Raw genomic sequence first — 20,554 nt, forward strand, 5'->3', positions numbered from 1 at the left:
CTTCCATGATGCTCTGCCCCTCTCAGGCTGAGGTCACGTGGGTGCAAATTAGTGCACGTATTTACAAATGGGGCCTGGGCGCCATGGCTGCTGAGGGGGAGCGAGAAGGTAAGAAAACTTTTTCAAACTCTTCAAAATTGTTGGGCTTGCTGGGGTGTGGCTGCCTGGGTTAGGGGGGATTAAGGGGGAATGACTTGGTGACAGGTCTGTGGACTCGGGGTGTCTCGGGGATCGGGGTGGCCAGGCTCAGGCTGCCATTGCTGCAGTACGCACCCATTTAGCTGCTCATTCTGCTGACTGCTCAGTGTACCCTGTAAATTTTCAGAGAGCCGCTGGTTATTTAGGAGCCCACCCAGATCGCCCCTCTGGAAACCCCCAGACCCCAGCTGACCCATCAATGGGATGTGCTTGGCCAAGCTCAATCAGTGGCTCACCAGGTACTGCCACTCCTCAGCGCACTCATCAGAATCAGAGCCCCACTGCAGGGGAAGCAGGGAGATAGCAGAGCTCACCCCAAAGGACACATGCATCCTGGCATTTGGCACCCTCCCTAGCGCATTGACCCTCTCAAGGCCGAGGTCTCACCAGTGACACTATCAGCTGGCCCATTCCGCAGGGTCACCAGCATCCCCAAGCCCTGCCTACACACCGAGCCCATGCTCCCATCCATCCTGTCCCCGGTCAGGTTGTCACAACTTGTGCATCACACCCAGGATTCTCAATACACTGCAGCTAAGCTCCCAGCAGATGCACACTTCCCTCGGTCACCCCCATCTGGAGCACCTACTCACACACAGGCGTCTACGCATGAAGGTGATTAGTGGCACACTGTGACCCTTTCCACTGCACAGCCAGGTGCTATGGGATAACATACGACCCACCCAATGAGGACACCTATAGTAAACCCACTGGAAAAACAGAACAAAGGCCACAGAGCCTATCGCTGACATGGGTTACGGCAGCCACCAGTATCCCTGTTGACAGGGACGGGTGGTAAAGATAGCGACTGCACACATCGCAGGCCAGGTGCCACGCACTGATAGGTGCAAGGGTGATGTGCGGATAACATCATATCAGAGGGAGCAGCTGAGGGGTGGAGGTAGATTTGAGGAAGACATGTGGAGGGTGATGTTGAAGTGCAACTCAGGGACACCATGTAGCCTGTTGGATTTTGATGGGAAAAGGAATACTCATCTTCTTAACATGTCTTCTCTTTTCTCCCCCTGCAGAGAATGAATTTCAGAGTACAGCCAGGAATGCTTCCTATCTACCTGGCCACTGCTGCCGTTGCAGATGCACAGAGGCTGGAGGCACAGGGCCTGCTCAGGGAGGACCCTGCACAAGAGGAGCCTGCCCCAGAAGACCAGGGGCCAGCCAGTGTGGCTCAAGTGCCAGCTGTTCAACAGGCCGACGAGGAGGTGCGAAGGAGGCGCTGCATGAAAGTACATCTATACCGTCGACGCCTGTCCTTCCAGGGGCTGCCGGGTCGCGTGTGCAGCCGAAGACTTTGGCTGACCAGGGAAACCATGCGTTACCAGTGCCAGACGGCAGCGCACCTGGCACCCTGGGCCTTGGAGGAGGACACCCGCTCCCAGTGGCCGTCAAGGTGATGGCCGCCCTTAACTGTTATGCCACAGTATCCTTCCAGGGGCCAAGCGGGGGCCTGGAGTCCCTCTGACATCCCTCCACAGCTGCATCTATGTTGTGACAGAAGCCCTGTGTGCCCAGGCAGCAGACTATGGACACGATCAAACGGCCTTGGTGTGCCCAACTAGGTGATGTGACGAGGCTGTTAAATCTCGCAAGAGGCCTCTCGTAGGATTTACGATGCTCAGAATGCCTCGGGAGATCTAACGAGACATCACAATCTGGATCTCGTACTCACTGAGTGAGATCCAGATGTGCATGAATGGCTCACTTAAATATGTCATCGCCCCATTCTCCCGAGGCCTGGGAACAAACGCCCTTACCTGGGAGACCTCTCGATGGCGCCATTTAGCAATGGTCCACAGAAAAGTGGACCAGGCAAAATGGCACCTGGGAGGTGGGGGTCGCCCAAACCATAAGAGGCTCCCAGGTGGTCGGGCTCTGGGTAGGGTGGTACCCTGGCAGTCCTGCTGGTACCCAGGCACCTTGGCACTGCCAGCCTGGCACCTTGGCAATGACGCCCTAGCACCCTGGCAGTTCCACCCAGGAACACTGGTGGTGCCACACTGGCATTGCCAGGGCACTGTCGGGGTGCAAGACTGGCAGTGGCCAGGTACCAGGTTTCCCATGGCAGGGATCAGGCCCTGGTTGTGGGGGAGGGTGCTCGGGGGTGCTGGGGGGGAAGGGGCCTTGGGGGGCCCCCTAAGTGGTAAGTTGGGGCATTGGGGAGAGGGTCCGGAAGGCCTCGGTGGCGAGTCCAAGAGGGGCCGAAAGATCAGGGCGGCATTTTAAAATGACAACCCACGCTCTTGCTGCACTGACAAGCTGAGGTGATCAATGGCATGCATGACCCCCGATGGGCACCGGCTCACCCAGGGGGTGTCCGTCATCAATCGGAAGGGGTTCCACTCCCTGAATGTGCAGTTGGTGTATGACCACCAGCTACACATCATGCAAGTCTGCGCCTGATACCCAGGCAGTGTGCATGATGCATACTTCCTGGCGCACTCTGAGATTCCAAGCACCTTCGAGGCATTCCCCCGGGTGAGGGGGTTGGCTCTTGGGTGACAAGGGTTACCTGTTGATATCTTGTCAAATGACGTCTGTCCGGAGGCCCCAGACTGATGCGGAGACCCATTATAACGACACCCATGCAGCAACCAGGAGTGTCAGTGAGCAGTTAATCGGCAGCTCATGACATGCGTCCGAGGCCTGGACCACTCAGGTAAGACCCTTCAGTATAGCCCCGGGTGGGTCTCTAACATTGTGCTGGCCTGCTGCGTCCTTCACAACATCACACAGCAGATGGGGGACATGCTGGAGGAGGAGGGAGAACGCCAGGCCTTCTTTGACAAGGAGGGTCAGGAAGAACTGGGCGTAGACCCGGGCTGGCAGGGCAGACCGTCCAACATGTGCTCCAGGGCCGCCACACTCGGGACAACCTCATCACCTCCTGATTTGCTGACTAAGAGTCCTGGCCACCGGCAGCTCTGCTGCCATGTCTCACCTCGCCAGCACCCCTTCCCTTCCAAGTGGTGCCCCTTTCCCCATACCCGCTCACATCTTCCCTGTCCCTCCTCCCTTCACTCCACCTTCCCTGTCCCTCCTCCCTTCACTCCACCTTCCCTGTCCCTCCTCCCTTCACTCCACCTTCCCTATCCCACTGCCTTTTACTCCAGCCCACCACCCCAGCTCCCCCTCCCCCTTCCAAGGGTCTTCTCGGCATCACTATAGAGTGTTGGCCCTGGGTTGGATGTATCAGCGGGTCTTGCCCACAGGAAGGAGGATGATAACAACTCGCTGCGAGATGGTTCTCCTCATCGTTTAACCAAGTCTGAGTCCTGCCTTTAGGATCACCTTCCACTGTCCCATCCTGGTGATCCCTGCATGTGCTGACCATTCCATCTCATGGGCCCATATATCCTTTGACGGCGTGGGGGGCGCGGTTATGGCGATGGTGAGCAGTGACGGGTCACCACTGGGTAAGCTGTCATGCAAGGCAGCCTTATACTTCTGGCCTTATCCCTGCTACCTCTCTCTGAGGGTAACCCCAGGTGGGAAGTTCAAGTGTCCAGTGGACCCTTCCCAATGCCATTCTCCAACTGCTACCCTCCCGCACATTTCCACACTCCCCATCGGCGCACCCTCTAAACCCAGCCCCAGCAAATCCTGAACACCCTTCAGATAGAGGATTGATGCAGGTCGGAATATTGGTGAATAAGTGTGTTTACTGACTATCTACATTGTTGTGTCCTGACCCCTAACTATCACCTATGTGTTGTACCTGTGCCAACTTAAGTGGTGTCTATCTTTCTAATTTTACGTGGCCTTCCCCTCCTTTTAGGTGTGACCCCAGACAGCATTTCACGCTCTCTGACCTGAGATGCCTTTGGCAGCCATCGTTTGGAGGGCCTAGACCTCGGTGTGTCTGGCCAACCTTCAGGTTTTACAGGCGACAATGTGCCACTCTGTGCCCGCTGCCCATCTGATGCGCCAGTGTTAGATGGGGGGGGGGATTCAGAAGCGCTGAGGTGTTCCAGCACCTCCCTTGCAGGAGGCACCGGCACAGGCCCCATCACACCCTGCACCCTTGTGATGCTCAGTGGCCCCCTGGCTACTACATGCGATGGAGGTGAGGCCGGAGTGAGCTCTGGTGGCTCCAACATCAACTGGCGCTGCCAGTCCCGGAGGCCCACTCTTGTCTGAACTATCGCCTTGATGTCCTCAACCAAATAGCAATGAGACTGGCACACATCCTTCAGTGAGTGTAACATGTTGTGGAGATGCCAGCACTGGACTGAGGTGGGCACAGTAAGACATCTTACAACATCAGGTTAAAGTCCAACAGGTTTGTTTGGAATCACTAGCTTTTGGAGCATAGCTCCTTCATCAGGGACACAGATAAGCCTAGAAATTGGTATGCCAAAGCTAAGTAAGCATCGGAAACAAGCTCTGTCTCTGAATGGGGAGGTGCAAGGTCTGACTGATTTGGGCCTTGGTCTTCATGAGGCTAATGAGCTATACCCAGGAAAGATGGACTGTCCAGGAGGGGGGGCACAACCTGATGAGGGAGTGGCAACGATTTGGTCGAATGGGGGCAGCAATTGCAAGGGGCCTAAAGGAAGCAAGCAACGGTCATTGGCTCTGCAGTAGAGCCAGGAGGCGCACTCCTGGTAGACTTGGTTTTCCTGAACGCAGCTGGCCTGGGCAGTCAGGGCAGTCCAATTAGGCACAGGATGCCTCAAACTGGCATAAGGCCCTTTAGTCACATGAACCGGCACCTCTTTTTCTGATTTTACTAATATGGCGAGCGGCACATTCCTGAGCGTGCTCATCACCCACCATATTGGACACTTTTGTGCCAATTTTACATTTGTAAAATGGGTGCACAGTAATCAAATTTTAGGTACTCAGCTCTTTCAGATTTCTTTTCTGCTTTCTCACCTACTCCTTAATTAAAAAGGAACATGCTCTCTGACTCATTTTGCCAAGCGAGAGGCACAAACTAATTATTGGATGTTATAAGGGGAGATGGCTGTGTCTAATAACAGTCCTCTGTTACCAGGCTTCTAGTTGCATATGGTGAAAAGGCATGAGGGAAATCTGTAGGCTCCTCCTCCCTCAGCTTAACATTGGCAAAACTGTCAAAAGTCCTTCTTGGCTCCCAGCAGAATCCCCAGTTCCAGCCTCTTCCCTATAACCCTTACCTATATGTGATCCTTGGATAACATTTTCCTAGTTCACCTGTGTAAATATTCCCAACTTTTCTAACTGCTCCTTGTAGCCCAAAGGCTTAAAAGGAATGCTTTTGTGTTTATTATAGTGCCTTAGGACAGCCGAAAGTACTTCATAACCAACAAATTACTGTTGAAGCACAGTCTCTTTTTGTTGCATAAGCAAACAATTTGAAAACATTAAGGTTCCACAATTACTTTCATGGTGTTCAGTTTAAGGATAAATGCGTGTTCCCTCCTCTTCTTTAAATAGTTCCTTGTGATTAAGTGGCGACTAGGGGCTTTTCACAGTAACTTCATTTGAAGCCCACTTGTGACAATAAGCGATTTTCATTTCATTTTCATTTCATTTCATTACTTTATGTCCATCTGAATGATGCCTTGGTTTAACAGTTCCTCTGAAGAATGGCACAACTGACAACAAAGTCCTCGCTCAGCACTGCACAGAAAACTAGACTTGTGATCAAGTCATACTGTGGGACTGAACTCAGCCTTCTGATTCAAAAGCAGGAGTGCTACCATTGAGTCTTGGAGGGTCGAAAGGCCAGTACCTGGGCTGTATTGAGTCAAGAGGACACTTATCACTGGTGCAGATTGTGTATTGATGGTCTAATTCCTTAGCTGTTATTCAGTTTGAAAATGTCAATGGTAAAATGATAGAGTAAATCCAATATCTTGATGGGTAGCCAAGCTTGAAGGATCAACTTAGTTGCTGTCATCCCATCGCTGACCTTTGCTCCCTTGCAGTACAGCACATCGCCAGAAATATATGATTGGTGAGTTTACCCTAATGTGTCCTGGAGCTAAACACCATCCAGAACAAAGCAACCCGCTTCCTTCTCAGCCCTTCTACCACCATCCCCTCCCTCTATCGCTGCCACACCTTAGCTGCAGTGTGCAATCAGCACTTTGGGAGTGCCATTACATCATTCCAACTCGGACACACATCACCACTCCTTCACCAGCGCTGGGTCAAAAAATCCCATCAAAATCCCAGATAGGCCAGTCGCCGGCAGCAGGATTTTTTTTCCCCATTATTTGTCAATGGGATTTCCCATTTAAGCCACCACATGCCACCAGGAAACCGGCTGGTGGGGGTGCGCTGCCAGTGGTAATAAAGAATCCCAACCACCGGATAATTCCAACCATCGTTATTGTGAAAATGCTCTCGCTCTGGGCTGATCATAACTCATTCATAAGGACTACCACACTTGAAAGAACATATCATACAGTGCCGATGGTCATGAAGTGTCCTCTATTATACATGAATCCCCATTAAAGTGGAATAGATTATGTGTGGAACATGACAAGTTTTAAAAACAGTACATCCGCATGGTTTGCAAGTGCTTATCTTAAAAAGTGGATGGAACTTATGTGTCGATACATTTTCTGTCACACCGGCCTGCGAGTGTGTTGTTTCATGGAGTTAATGATAGGAAATTAGAGACCAATGTGGCCATAGTTCCTGTCGTACTATAAAGAAAGGAATGATTTGCACTTCACCCCAAACCTGGGGCATCCTAAAGAGTTTGCACGCCTGTTAAATACTCTTTTTGCATTTTTGAAATGCAATCACTGTTCTCACATAGTCAAACGCAATAACCAGTTTGCATGCAAACAGCAATATGATAATAGCCAGATAATCCCTTCTCGGTGATGTTGGCTGAGGGATGAGTATTGTCCAGGATACTGGGGAGAACTCCCCAGCACTCGGTATAGTGTCACAGGATATTTTACGTTCTCCTGGGAGGGGAGATGGCACCTTGGTTTTAATGTTTTATCTGAGTGACAACAACTCCCAACAGCCTGCCCTGGAGTGCCGACCTACTCCCCGGAGTGTGAGCCCATCTCCTACTGACTCGGAGGTGAGAGCTCTCCTCACTGAGGTATGTCTGCCACCTCTGTAAAACCTTGATTTTCAGGGGAATGTTTGGAGGCTGGGGGCAGAGTGCCTGAATCTGGAGTACAGGCAGCTTATTGCCAGGCAAATGAGGTCGAGGGAAGGAGGTTTCCTGTGCACTCCTCGTTTTTATTTCACTATCAGAATAGCCAGAAGAAGCAAATTTTATTGGCCCTCCCAACCTTTCTCCAAGCCAATAAAGCTTTATTGAGTTCCCTTTGAATTTCACATTTCAAGGATGTATGACCCTTCCAAGAGAAATTATCCTTGTGTGAAAGGCAAAATGACAGCAGAATTTAAACTGTGAAAACACACATCAGTCAAAATTTCCTCTCAAGTAAATCTTTCAGTGCAATTACTTCTTTTCACACAACTTGAATATTCGTTCAGTGCCTTCGTGGAATAATCGGGGGTGGGGGGGAGGGGGTGTAAAATGTATAAGAGTCTTTGTTTCAGATGGTTGTCTTATGGCACTCCTTCAGTTCAAAGTTTTTGCTTTCAATCGGTAATGATTTTCACTGTAGGTTCATTCAGGTCTCTGTACAGCTATGCAGCTTTTCTGGAGAAAGAGAAAGAGAGAGAGAGAGAGAGAAAAAAAAGAGAGAGAGCAGGTCCTTTCCACTGAGCATCCAGAAACTAACTGTGCTTTCCCTAGTTCTCTGAAAAAATCCTCCCACTCAGGTAGGATCCAATCACCGCCTGTTACCGGGCAGAACATGGCCTTTTTGGCCAATTCATTGACCAGCAGCCAAACAATCGAACCGAGTCCCACTGATGTCTCAAGTGCTGAATAATCTGAGTTCTGCTGTCCGAAAGCTGGCACAGTGTTCTCTTGTATAACTTTTGAATTCCTCACTTCCCTGCTCGACTTAAAGATATATGTCCATTGAACATCCGTGGATCAAAATGATAAAAGCAAAAATAAAGAAGTGGGAAATAACAAAATCATCAGGAAGCAGCCTCACAATGTATAATAGAACTTTCAGGCGGTGTAATATCACAAGTCATCTCCAAAAACAACATAATGAAGATGACTGAAAGGAAGCATAGCATATTGTCTGAGGGTGATTTGCCCCAGAAATGACTGACAGATGCTCTAAGTGGGACAACCAGTTTATTATCCCACTGCAGCATTGGCCAAAGCCTGAAAGTTCTGCCTGGCCAGTGTGAAAACTAACCTAATTATTTTTGGAGCTTGCGGTGCCCTCAATAGCTTGGAAGCAAACAATTAAAGAAAAAAATAAATATTTGTATTTCTTTGGCACTTTTAACCACCTTGGGATGTTCCAAAGTGCTTTGCTACCAATGACGTACTTTTAAATTGAAGTCACTGCTATAACGACAGATAATATTTTTCGAATGGTGTTGGTTGATCAGGGCACCGCCCTTAGTCTTCTTCAAAATAATGCCACGGATACTGTATATCATTTATGTACCTTTCAACTAACTGCAGGCAAAAGCCACATTAGGTACCTGAACCTCATGGATCACAAGTAAATTCAGGATGATGGCCGGACAACAGCCTGGTCAGACCTTGTGCTCCACTCTGCACAACATTGTTTTGACACTGTTCAGACCGGTGCTTATATCTCATGGGGTGGTCACGCTTTCAGGCTCGCTTTCTGCATTCTGCCATCGCCATAATGAGCTTGTCTGCCGAATGACGCAACTTACACTGCTGGCTAGTGGAACGTTGTGGAAGAGAGGAAGGCAGAGGTGGAAACCAATGGGGTGTGAGGCATTACATGCTGTGATGAGCTGCTGATGTTCTTGGGTTGAGGAAGAATGTAAATAGTCAAAAGATTCTTACAGAAGGAGGTGCTGTTGGTGGGGGGGGTTGGGTGGGGGGGGGGGGGGGTGGCACTGACCAGCTGACAGTTGAGAGCTACTGATAGTTGTAGGGAATCTGATTTTAAAGACGTTTCTCAAAAACAGTGAGAGGGTGAAAATCGCAAGGTTTCCAAAGGCTTAAGATGGTGACACCTCCTCACCGGTGCTGTTTCCTTGCACAGCACAGAGTAAGGTCCACTTACTAGTGTCCCTCGAGGGTATTTCATTTTTATCTGGGTTGGATTGAGGCAGCACTGGCATGAATATTTTGTATATTGGCGGCACGGTGGCGCAGTGGCTAGCACTGCTGCCTCACAGCACTTGGGACCCGGTTCAATTCCGGCTTCGGGTAACTTCCATAGTCCAAAACTGTGCTGGTTAAGTGAATTTGCCATGCTAAATTGCCCCTCAGTATCCAAAAGATTAGATGGGGTTAGAGGGATAGGGTGGGGCCTTGGGCAGAGGTAGGATGCTCTTTCCAAGGGTCGGTGCAGACTAGATGGGCCAAATGGCCTCCTTCAGAACTGTAGGGATTCTATGATTTCTCACATCATTAAGTTTTGCCCAAGATTTTATATACGGGAACAGTGGATAATGGGTAGAACAACCCCTTCATATAACTTCACGATGTTACAACAGTAGTGCCAGCTCCTCAGGGAAACAGAAACACAGCATAAAATACAGTCTTAAAATGAGAAGCACCAATATTTGTTTGGATATCCTTGCTTTTTTTTGACGATTTAAAGTCAATTTAATAAGATATTAGATTCTGTTATTCTTTAAGAATTTGATCTGTTTTAAGGTTCTTATGATGGATTAATTATTCACTATTAACAAGTGAAAAAATCTTATAGATAAGAAGACAAGGTGGAATCCAATTGCTGGTAGACCTGTTGGACCATCGAATGCAAGAAGTACATCGCAGTGCGTGTGGAGCCCTGAGAAACCTGGTATATGGGAAGGCAAATGATGACAACAAAATTGCCTTGAAAAACTGCGGTGGCATTCCTGTACTAGTCCGGCTGCTTCGGAAGACTCCTGACGTGGAGATCAGGGAGCTGGTTACAGGTCAGATTCTATCTTTTCTGCACTTCATAGTTGTGGCTCTTCGCAAAGTGGGAAATGAAACCTCTTTATCCCCGAGCAAGTTCATTATTACATCAGAAAAAAATAATGAGGATTTTCAATGAAATCCCTCCTTTTTTATAAATCATTTAGTGATCCATTGTTTAAAAGATGCCTTTGAGATTAATGAAGGTGGGGGGGGGGGGTGACAAATGGAATCATTATCTGACTGGCCAGTGGGAACAAATGGAACACTTAGCCTTGGTGGGACACCCCGTGTATTCAACTCTGAGCATCTCAGGAAGGACATATTGGCTTTGGGTGAGGGGGCAGAGCTCAAATTCACCAGTGTGATTCCAGGGCTAAAATGGTTTATTTGCTCGGCCATGTTGCACAAACCTGGCTTGTCTACCCTCGAATACTGGAAGATTGAAAGGTGATTGGATTGAGATGTGTAAATTGGTAGAAGGATTCAACGGGATAGATAGTGATCAATAATTTCCTCTTGTGGGTGAATCCAGAACAAGGGAGACGCAACCTTAAAATTAGAGCCAGTAAAATCAGGAAGCACTTCTTTGCACAATGGATTGCATTGGATTTGTTATTGTCACGTGTACCGAGGTACAGTGAAAAGTATTGTTCTGCGTACAGTCCAGAGAGATCATTCCATACATGAAAGAAAAAGCATAGGGCATACATAAAATACACAATATAACACATGCATCGGGTGAAGCATACAGGAGAGCAGTAGTACTCCGTAGACAAGGGCCGGGATTCTCTGATCCGGAGAATTGGTGCCAATCGCGCCGGCACGGTCATCGCGGCACTGGTCGGGGGCTGTTGAGAGCGCCCCCACCGGCGATTCTCCACGCTCACCGAGCCGAGTGTCCACCGAGTTCCGCCGGCGTAGTTTACACATGGTCCTACCCGGCGGGACTTTGGCGTTCTGGCTGCGGGGGCCATCCTGATGGGGGGGGAGGGGGGGGAGGGGAGCCGACTCCGGGGGGGCGGCTATGTTCCTTCATGACAGGCCCCTGCAGGGCTCCGCCATGTCGCATGTGGGCCGGCGCGGAGACGGCTGTGGTGCGCATGCACGGACCCGCGCGACCGTGGCGTGCACATGCGCGGACCCGCGCCGGCCGTGGCACGCATGTGTGGACCCGCGCCGGCCGTGTAGCGCCGGCTTTCGGTGCCGGAGCAGCGCAAAGCGCTCCAGTGCCGTTCTAGCCCCCTATGAAGGGGTGAATACCTAGGCCTGTAGGCCCGTTGACGCCAGCGTCGCTCGCGCCGGTTTTGATGCCGGCGTCAACACTTGGCCGGGATTTCGGAGAATCCCAGCCATGATGTGTAAAGAGATCAGGGGCGCGATTCTCCGACCCCCCACCGGGTCGGAGAATCGCCGGGGGCCGGCGTGAATCCCGCCCCCGCCGTGTCGCGAATTCTCCGCCACCGGATATTCGGCGGGGGCCTAGCCCCTCAAGGTAAGGGCTCGGCCCCTCAAGATGTGGAGAATTCCGCACCTTTGGGGCGGCGCGATGCCGGACTGATTTGCGCCTTTTTTGCCGCCGGTCGGTGGACATCGCGCCGATTACGGAGAATCCCGCCCCAGATCAGTCCATAAGAGGGTCATTTAGGAGTCTGGGTGGTGGGAGGATGGGATCGTTGGTATTGTTAAGGGGATTGATTTTGTATTTGTTACTGTTTACTGTTTGTGGGTGGGGTGTAAAGTTTGAAGGAAAATGTGAAAATGGAGAATAAAAACATTTTCTTTTTAAAAACAGAATTTACATTCCACCAGTTGTCATGGTCAGATGTGAACCCATGTCCCCAGAGCTTTGCACTTGCCTCGGAATTACTAGTCTAGTGGCATTACCACAGTGCCACCATCTCCCCGTAAATGTATAATGTACTTGAGTGAATTACACCTAGTTATTTGCTGGCAAAGGATGTTTAGTGTTTCGGTCTGCACCTCACGCAGCCTGCTAGTGCACTGTCGCACCTTTAATCTGTTAGGCAAGTATAATTAGACGCCTGCCAAATCTACTGGAAAGGAGCTGTGCAACTGTGATGAGTGTTCATTGATGAGGTATCCTGCGGAGTGACAGACCTAATAATATGACAGTGCTAGTCATGACATATTTACTCATCTCTTTGTTTCATTGACAAAACATGTAGCCTCAGGGAGCGATTGTGATGAATAAGATATCAACACAGCCAGAATGTGTGTAGCTGTTTGGGTTAACTTGCCAGAAGATTTTTTTTTTACCCCTACATTTAATAATAACAATCACCACTCTTTATTGTCAAACTAGAACGTTGACCTTCACTTCGGGCCTGCTCTCCATCACATGCCTACTCTCCTTTCCCATGACTTTGCTTTGCTCCTAATTCCCTGATCCTTCCTTAGGAGCTGAGCAACAGATGGAGACCGTTTAGCCACTCGGTGCATGGCATTCATTGCAGTCTTGCATCGCTTTGTGGTTAATAGGGGAGCGCCATGTTGAGGACATTGTAATTGGCCTCAGCGCTCATAGGTAACAGAGAGGAAATCTCCACCTCTCCAATCATATTCAAAATTGACATCAACTCCACTGTTGACGACATTGCATGGACAGCACCACAATCCTACCTCAGCTGCATTCAATATTGGATTAAAAAAATTTCGAAGTGGAGCTTTTAAAGAATAATTTGACAACCAGAGTTTATTTCTAAAACTGAGACTTAAATTTCCCATCAACAATAAGTGAGACGAAGCTTGCGATATGGACGTTTGCTCCTTTGAGAAATGAGGTCGGGCCAAATAGGCATTCGAGGGACCGCCCAGTCAGGGCCTTTGAATTGAGAGCTAAGGTGAGCACGTCAGGGCACTCTTGCTGTAGGCTAATCCTTGGCAGTCTTACAGAGTCACCGCACGATTCTGTGGGACGTCATTAGAAACTTTAAAGCAAGATCGAGTTCAGGACAGGAGCTTTCAAGGTCACAAAAGTAATAGGATTTTTTTTGGAGTCCTAGTCCAATGTGACAGGAATATTAACAGCAGCAGCATTTCTATAGTGTTCCTTGGACCCTGAAAGGTATCTTGGGAGTGTTTAATGGAGTGGTGAGAAATGGCAGATATCAGCTAAAAGGGAAAGCAGCGGTTGGTGTGTGTGTGTTAGAGTGCAAAAAGCAAGTGTTTTACTTGGATAGCTTTTAAAAGTAAGGGAGGAGATGGCATGGTATGAATTTATAATGGGAAATTAATGTAAAGAATAGAGTAATTCTTCAGTATTTAAGATTGTGAGGTGGGCTGGTCGAGGTGTTTAAAATATTAAAACGGTTCAATAAGGTGGATACAGCAAAAGTATTTCCTCTGTTTGGGGAATCAAAACTGAGGACACAATCTTAAAATCGGCTGTTTCACAGGGAAATCAGGGAGTACATTTCCGTTAAAAAAGATAGTAAAAAATGTGTAACTTTCTCCCCACGCATACTGCTAGTGCTGTAATTCAGAGAGCAATGAGGCACAGCTTTAGGCTTCAATTCAGAAGATTTAATATACTATAAAAGAGAGGGACAGACGGAATGGAAAGGTGATAGGTCAAGACAGTGAAACAGTACTTCTCAAACATGATAATCAAACTGTTAGTTTACTCCTCACAGTTTATTGGAATTAATTACAAAACTTTGGACTCTGAGCAGCTGATGAAAGAAAAAGAGGCACCTGGCACCTCATGTGTTTTGTGATGATGGACCTGAGAAACAGAATGTGGTAGGTCAAGGGCTCAATAGTGGTAAGGTGCATTAACATGACACACATGATCGAGCTATATAATATAATATTTAATAGTGTCTCAAGTAGGCTAACATTAACACTGCAATGAAGTTACTTTGAAAGTGCCCGAGTCGCCCACTATGGCGCCTATTCGGGTACACAGAGGGGGAATTCAGAACGTCCAATTCACCTAACAAGCACGTCTTTCATGACTTGTGGAGGAAACCGGAGCACCTGGAGGAAACCCATGCTGACATGGGGAGAACGTTCAGACTCCGCACAGACAGTGACCCAAACTGGGAATTGAACCCCAGTCCCCGGAACTGTGAAACAACAGTGCTAACCACTGGGCTACCGTGCCACCCATAAATCCACACGCCAATTATCTGGGCTGGATACGTGCGTGACGTACGACCCTGAGGGGGTCTAGTGAGTGAAAGGATGAAACAATTGTGGTACCTGCAGGAAAAAGCTATTGGCTAGTTTGAATATTGGTTGAATGTTCAGGATGATGGTTAAGAAGAGATGTCTGTTGACAGGCAAACTGGAGTGAAAGAGTGGAGAGTGCGAAACACAGTGCAAGCATTGAAAGTAAGTCCGAAAGTAATTGTTGCATCAAGAAACAATTGTGTACCGGAGAAAGAAACTCCCAACAGAGCAAGAGGGAGATTGCACAGTAGGAGGCCTGGCAGACTGAAAGATTAAGTTGATGCCAGAGCTTGAATAGATTAGATAATGAAATAAAGATCATAGAACAGTGTCATAACAGGACTGGAATCCGAATTGTCATGCTCGTGAAGCTTTGGTTGCTGCCATAAACTACAGGATAAAGTAATGAGAGGCAAAACAATGAGTGAGGTAGTTAGTGATAGTTTTGGAGGACATTTTGAGGTACCAGATAGATTTAGGTACAGTGAAAAATATTGTTCTGCGTACAGTCCAGGCAGATCGTTCCATACATGAAAAACATAGGGCATACGATAAAGACACGATGTAAATACATAGATATCAGATGCAGCATACGGAATATGGTGCTACAACTGTAGAGAAGATACATAGAAAGATTAGTTCAGTTCATCAGAGAGCCATTCGGGAGTCTGGTAACAGTAGGTTTTGAATTTGTTAGTGCGTGTTCTCAGACTTTTGTATCTTCTGCCCGATGGAAGAGGTTGGAAGAAGAATAACCCGAGTGGGAGGGATCTTTTAACATGTTGCCCGCTTTCCCAAGGCAGCGGAAGATGTAGACAGAGTCAATGGATGGGAGGGAGGTTCGCGTGATGGACTGGGCTGTTTTCACAACTCTTTGTAGTTTCTTACGGTCTTGGGCCGAGCTGTTGCCATACCAGGTTGTGATGCAGCCAGATAGGATGCTTTCTATGGTGCGTCAATAAAAATTGGAAAGAGTCAATGTGGACATGCTGAATTTCCTTAATTTCCTGAGGAACAATAGGCGCAGGTGTACTTTCTTGGTCTTAGTGTCTCGTGGGTGATACAGGTTAGCCAGCCTTGTTGCAGGGATTTGTACTGAAAAATCCTTCAGATGGGGCTTTGAAGTTTAAAGTGGAGTAAGTTGCAAGATGGTTTGAATAGTGACTGGATGATACAGACGTTAACGTGGGTTCTTGCACTATTGGAAAAGTAATTGTGGAAATCTCTTTAGCTCCTTTGGCCAAAATCTGGTACACGTTGCTGCCAATGGTGATGGATGGGGTGAATGTTTAAGGTGGTGGTTGGTGTGGATAGAGTGACTCCACGAAAAATGTGGATGGAATTTAACATCATTGATGCGGGTTCAGCCCACTGGTTGAAGAATGAATGAGAAACCAGTGTTGCTTCTGAAGGGACGGCCCGACCAGATAAAATGTCTAAGGAGACGAAAAATGTGTTGGATATTGTACTGGAGCTGGGAGACATTGCAACAAGATGTAGCAAACTTAAGAACAAGAGACAGATGGCCCTATGAGGGAGTGGGAGGGAGGGCTTTTGCTTTGAGACAATAAATGTATGGAAGATTTTTTTTAAACTTGCCCACATTTCCATCACCCATCCCTGTCCCTCCAAGAACCATGCTAGGGTCCCCCTTGACCTCAGGTTCATCCAACGCCACTTATGCTAACTCCATCATGATGCCACCACAAAACATATTTTCCTCTCACCTCCCTCACCCACACCAACCCTGTCAGTATTGCACAGGAACCGCTCCCTCTGTGACTCTCTGATCCAATCCTCCATCACGCCCAACTCCCCATCCCCGTTCCACGGCACCTTCCCTCGCAGTCGCAGAAGATGAAACACCTGCCCCTTTACCTCCTCCCTCCTCACAATTCAAGGCCCCAGAAACTCCTTTCAGGCTAGGTAGCAGCTCACTTGCACCTCCCTCAATTTGGACTGCTGAATTTGCTGCTCCCAATGTGGTCATCTCTACACTGGGGGGGAGACTAAATGCAGACTGGGTGACCACTTTGCAGAACACCTTCATTCAGCCCACAAACATAATCCCAACCTTCCTGTTGTTTGCCATTTTAACTCAGCACCTTGCTCTCATGCCCACTAGTTTGTTCCTGGCCTGTTGCAATGCTCCAGTGAAGCCCAGGGCAAGCTGGAGGAGCAGGCACTCATAGAACAAAGAACAAAGAAATGTACAGCACAGGAACAGGCCCTTCGGCCCTCCAAGCCCGTGCCGACCATACTGCCCGACTAAACTACAATCTTCTACACTTCCTGGGTCCGTATCCTTCTATTCCCATCCTATTCATATATTTGTCAAGATGCCCCTTAAATGTCCCTAACGTCCCTGCTTCCACTACCTCCTCCGGTAGTGAGTTCCAGGCACCCACTACCCTCTGTGTAAAAAACTTGCCTCGTACATCTACTCTAAACCTTGCCCCTCTCACCTTAAACCTATGCCCCCTAGTAATTGACCCCTCTACCCTGGAGAAAAGCCTCTGACTATCCACTCTGTCTATGCCCCTCATAATTTTGCATACCTCTATCAGGTCGCCCCTCAACCTCCTTCGTTCCAGTGAGAACAAACCGAGTTTATTCAATCGCTCCTCATAGCTTATACCCTCCATACCAGGCAACATTCTGGTAAATCTCTTCTGCACCCTCTCTAAAGCCTCCACATCCTTCTGGTAGTGTGGCGACCAGAATTGAACACTATACTCCAAGTGTGGCCTAACTAAGGTTCTATACAGGCTAACTAAGGTTCTATACATCATCTCATCATCCGGTTGGGCATGTTGCAGCTCTCAGGATTCAATCTTGAGCTCAACAACTTTAGGCTTACATTGCAATATAAGTTACTGTGAAAATCCCCTAGTCGCCCCATTCCAGCGCCTGTTCAGATACACGGTGGGAGAATTCAGAATATCCAAATTACCTAACAGCACGTCTTTCAGGACTAGTGGGAGGAAACCGGAGCTCCCAGAGGACACGGGGAGAACGTGCAGACTCCACACAGACAGTAACCCAGCCGGGAATCGAACCTGGGACCCTGGCGCTGTGAAGCGACAGTGCTAACCACTGTACAGCCATCATGAACCCTTTTAAAAATATCCTATACATTTAGTGTCTCAATGCAAAAACCCTCCCTTTCCCCGCCTCCCACACCAGGCCACCTGTCTTTGTTCTTAAGTTTTGTGCATCTTATTGCAATCTCTTGCAGCTGCAGTTTAATATCTAGCTCATTTCTCCCCCTCTTTAGCTCTGATGAAGAGCCGCCTGGAGTCAAAATGTTCAATCTTGTTTTCTCTCCCTTCAGATGCTTCAGTCATGTTGGGTTTTCCCAGCATTCTCTGTTCTTGCTTCAGATTCTAGCATCCGCAGTATTTTGATTATTTCATATGAAAGGACTGTCAGGCACTTAACTAGCTAGCTTTGGAATTTCTAGGGATTTCAGGACCCTGATTAATGGTGACAGCTGGCAGTAATTATCCAAATTGACAACCCACTCCAAGCAGTCAGATTTTCCCCAAACTGGCCTGTTCTACTTCCAAATTAATCACGGGAGGTTTCCCATCGGCCGGGGGGGGGGCTTGTGTGCGGCCTCTCCCACAATCAAGTGGGCCCGCTCACCATCTTTCCCTCAGGCTGCAATAAATCCAGCCCTGTGTGTACAAAAATGGCAACGGTTAACCTTGCTAACTTGAAATGAATGCTGCAGAGAAAGCAAAGGCATAAAATTATTTGGTCAGATGCAAATCATCACCTATCAGATTATTTACAAAAAGAAATACATACACAGAGAAGTTGTTAGTGATCCTAGAGGAGCAGCACCTCACAATTTAATGTTTTGTACAGGTAATGGAGATTTTGGTTCAATTTGTTTTGAAATGCTGGTTGTATGCCGAGAGCACGATCTACCAGCCATGCTGCGCCAGGTAAGAGAGAGAGCAGGCTGGTTAGATAGCGGGAGAGTCCGAAATCAGGCGCTGATCGGTTTCTGACCTAACCGGCCCGTTCCTGTTGGCAAGATGTGGATCCCGACGTGGTGTGGCGAGAACCAATAATTATCAATTTAAGGCCAATCTCCATCCCTTTAATGGGAAGGACCCCCTATTGAACAGCCTCCCGTGATCTAACCGCCTCCCCCGTGAGTGCACACTCGGGCGCTGTTTAGCACACCTATTCAGAAACGTGAAGCTAGTGGAATGGCTGCTGTGGGGATCCGAGGAGGTGAGTAGCCATCTTCAAGATTGGGCAGTCAGTCTAGGGGCACCGGGACCACTGTCCTAGTGCAGGGGTGGGGCAAGGGCACAGTCGGGGGGAGGGGCTGGGCTGCCATCTTTGAGGAAGATAGTCCCTGGGCTGAGGGGACTGCGCCCAAGGGCCTGGCATGCTACGCCACTGGACAGTGTATACCCATAACGGGGGCAGCTCCAGCTGCTGCCTGTCCGTCCCATCGAACACACAGAGCCCGACCCATGACAATATGGTGTTGGTCACTTGAACTCCCAGTGACCGTGGCTGCTACTGGCCATGCAGCTGAACATTAATGGGGAATTGGCAATTCTAGTAATGCGAGTACTTCACAGCTCCCAAGTGGATTCCTGTGGGCACACGTGCCATGTTGCAGGCGGTTGCTAGATCCTGCCATCCCAATCAGACTGTGAGGCCTGGACACTTTGCCTGAACTCCGGATGCATCAGCACCACAGAGGCAGCCGTCAACATTAGATTACCCAAGAGCTGGGTCACAGCACCTGCGACATCCCCACGACCAGAGGGTGGGTGTGTGGACCAGAGAGGGAACCAACATCTGGTCCAAATGACGTTCCCAGCCGATGTCTGGGGTCCAAGGTCTGGGGTCCAGTGCCCAGGGCACCCCCTGCGAATGGCAGTGTGTGTGCAGGGCAGGTTGGCTGATACCCTGAGGATGGCAGGGGGTGTGAGCGTGAGGGACGCTTGGGAAAATCCAAGGGTCCAGGGGTGGAAGCCATAGCTGTTAGTCGGTCTCACAGCCTCTCCAATTCCTTACATATATTACATTATCAATCATATCGTGGACCCACGGAAGCTGCCACCGTAGTGTTGGTGACACCGGAGAAGGCAGCGGCAGGAGTGTCGATAGAGACTCGAGGCAGCAGCAGGGGGCCCGCCCACACCCTGAGAACCCACCAGCCATCGGGCCAGGAAGGTACCCAGTGGGGGAGACCAGCGACAGCACAAGGTGTACAGGCATCGCTGGTCTTTCAAACAGATGACAGACAGCCTGTGCTGCAGAAGGCTCCGCCTCAACAAGGAGATGGTGCGTCACCTGTGCCATGTCCTTGCGGACTTGGTACCACATGGAGGAGGAGTATACCTGCTCCCAGTGGCCGTCAAGGTCACTGCAGCACTGGACTTTTACGCTTTGGGATCATTGCAGGGCTTGAGGGGGCACTTGTATGGCATGTCCCAACCAACAGCCCACAAGTGTTTCCGTGAAGTCACAGATTCCCTTTTTGCTCCGGCAGCCGACGAGATAAACTTTGACCCGGACCAGGCCCATCAAGGTGCCCGGGCAGCAGGATTCTCCACCAGTCCCAGGATGCCTCAGGTCCAGGGCGTAATGGATGGCATGCATATCGCCTTGCACCCACTAGGCGGTCTGGGAGCATCCTTCATTAACAGGAAAGAGTTCCACTCCCTGAACGTCCAACTTAGGTGTGACTACCACCATTAAGATCATTATGTGTTTGCACGCTTCCCAGCGGGTGTGCACGACAGCTACATCCTGGGGCAGTCAGAGATCCCCAACGTCTTCGAGGGACACCCCAGGGTGACCAGATGGCTCTTGGTGGATAAGGGGTACCTGCTAAGGATCTGCCTGGTGACCCCTGTGTGGAGGCCTGTGACCAATGCGGAGACCAGATTTAACAAGGCCCATGTGGCCACACGGTGCATCAGACTGCTCAAAATGCGGTTTCAAAGACTCGACTGCTCTAGTAGTACACTGCAGAACACCCCCCAGAGGGTCTCCACTCTGTGGTGACCTGCTGTGTCCTCCACAACCTGGCACAGCAGCGGCAACGTGTGGAGGAGGATCGACATGTGGCCACCTCCGAGGAGGAGCCAGTTCAGGAAGGGCTGGAGGAGGATCCGCGGGACCCGCCTGAGGGAGGGGAACAGGCGGCGAGAGTCC

General features: G+C 49.3%; 1 protein-coding gene across 7 annotated transcripts in view; it reads left to right on the plus strand.

Moving 5' to 3' along the window:
* Positions 1-20,554, plus strand: part of LOC140425471 (catenin delta-2-like) — a 1,686,689-nt gene that overhangs the window by 1,389,837 nt on the left and 276,298 nt on the right. For all 7 annotated transcript variants that reach the window (XM_072509780.1, XM_072509779.1, XM_072509782.1 and 4 more), the window contains one exon: positions 9,966-10,179. In XM_072509780.1, coding sequence (XP_072365881.1) covers positions 9,966-10,179 — 214 coding nt within the window. The remainder of the gene's footprint in view (positions 1-9,965; positions 10,180-20,554) is intronic.

The sequence above is a fragment of the Scyliorhinus torazame genome, chromosome 6 (assembly GCF_047496885.1).
Source record: "Scyliorhinus torazame isolate Kashiwa2021f chromosome 6, sScyTor2.1, whole genome shotgun sequence".
NCBI lineage: Eukaryota > Metazoa > Chordata > Chondrichthyes > Carcharhiniformes > Scyliorhinidae > Scyliorhinus > Scyliorhinus torazame.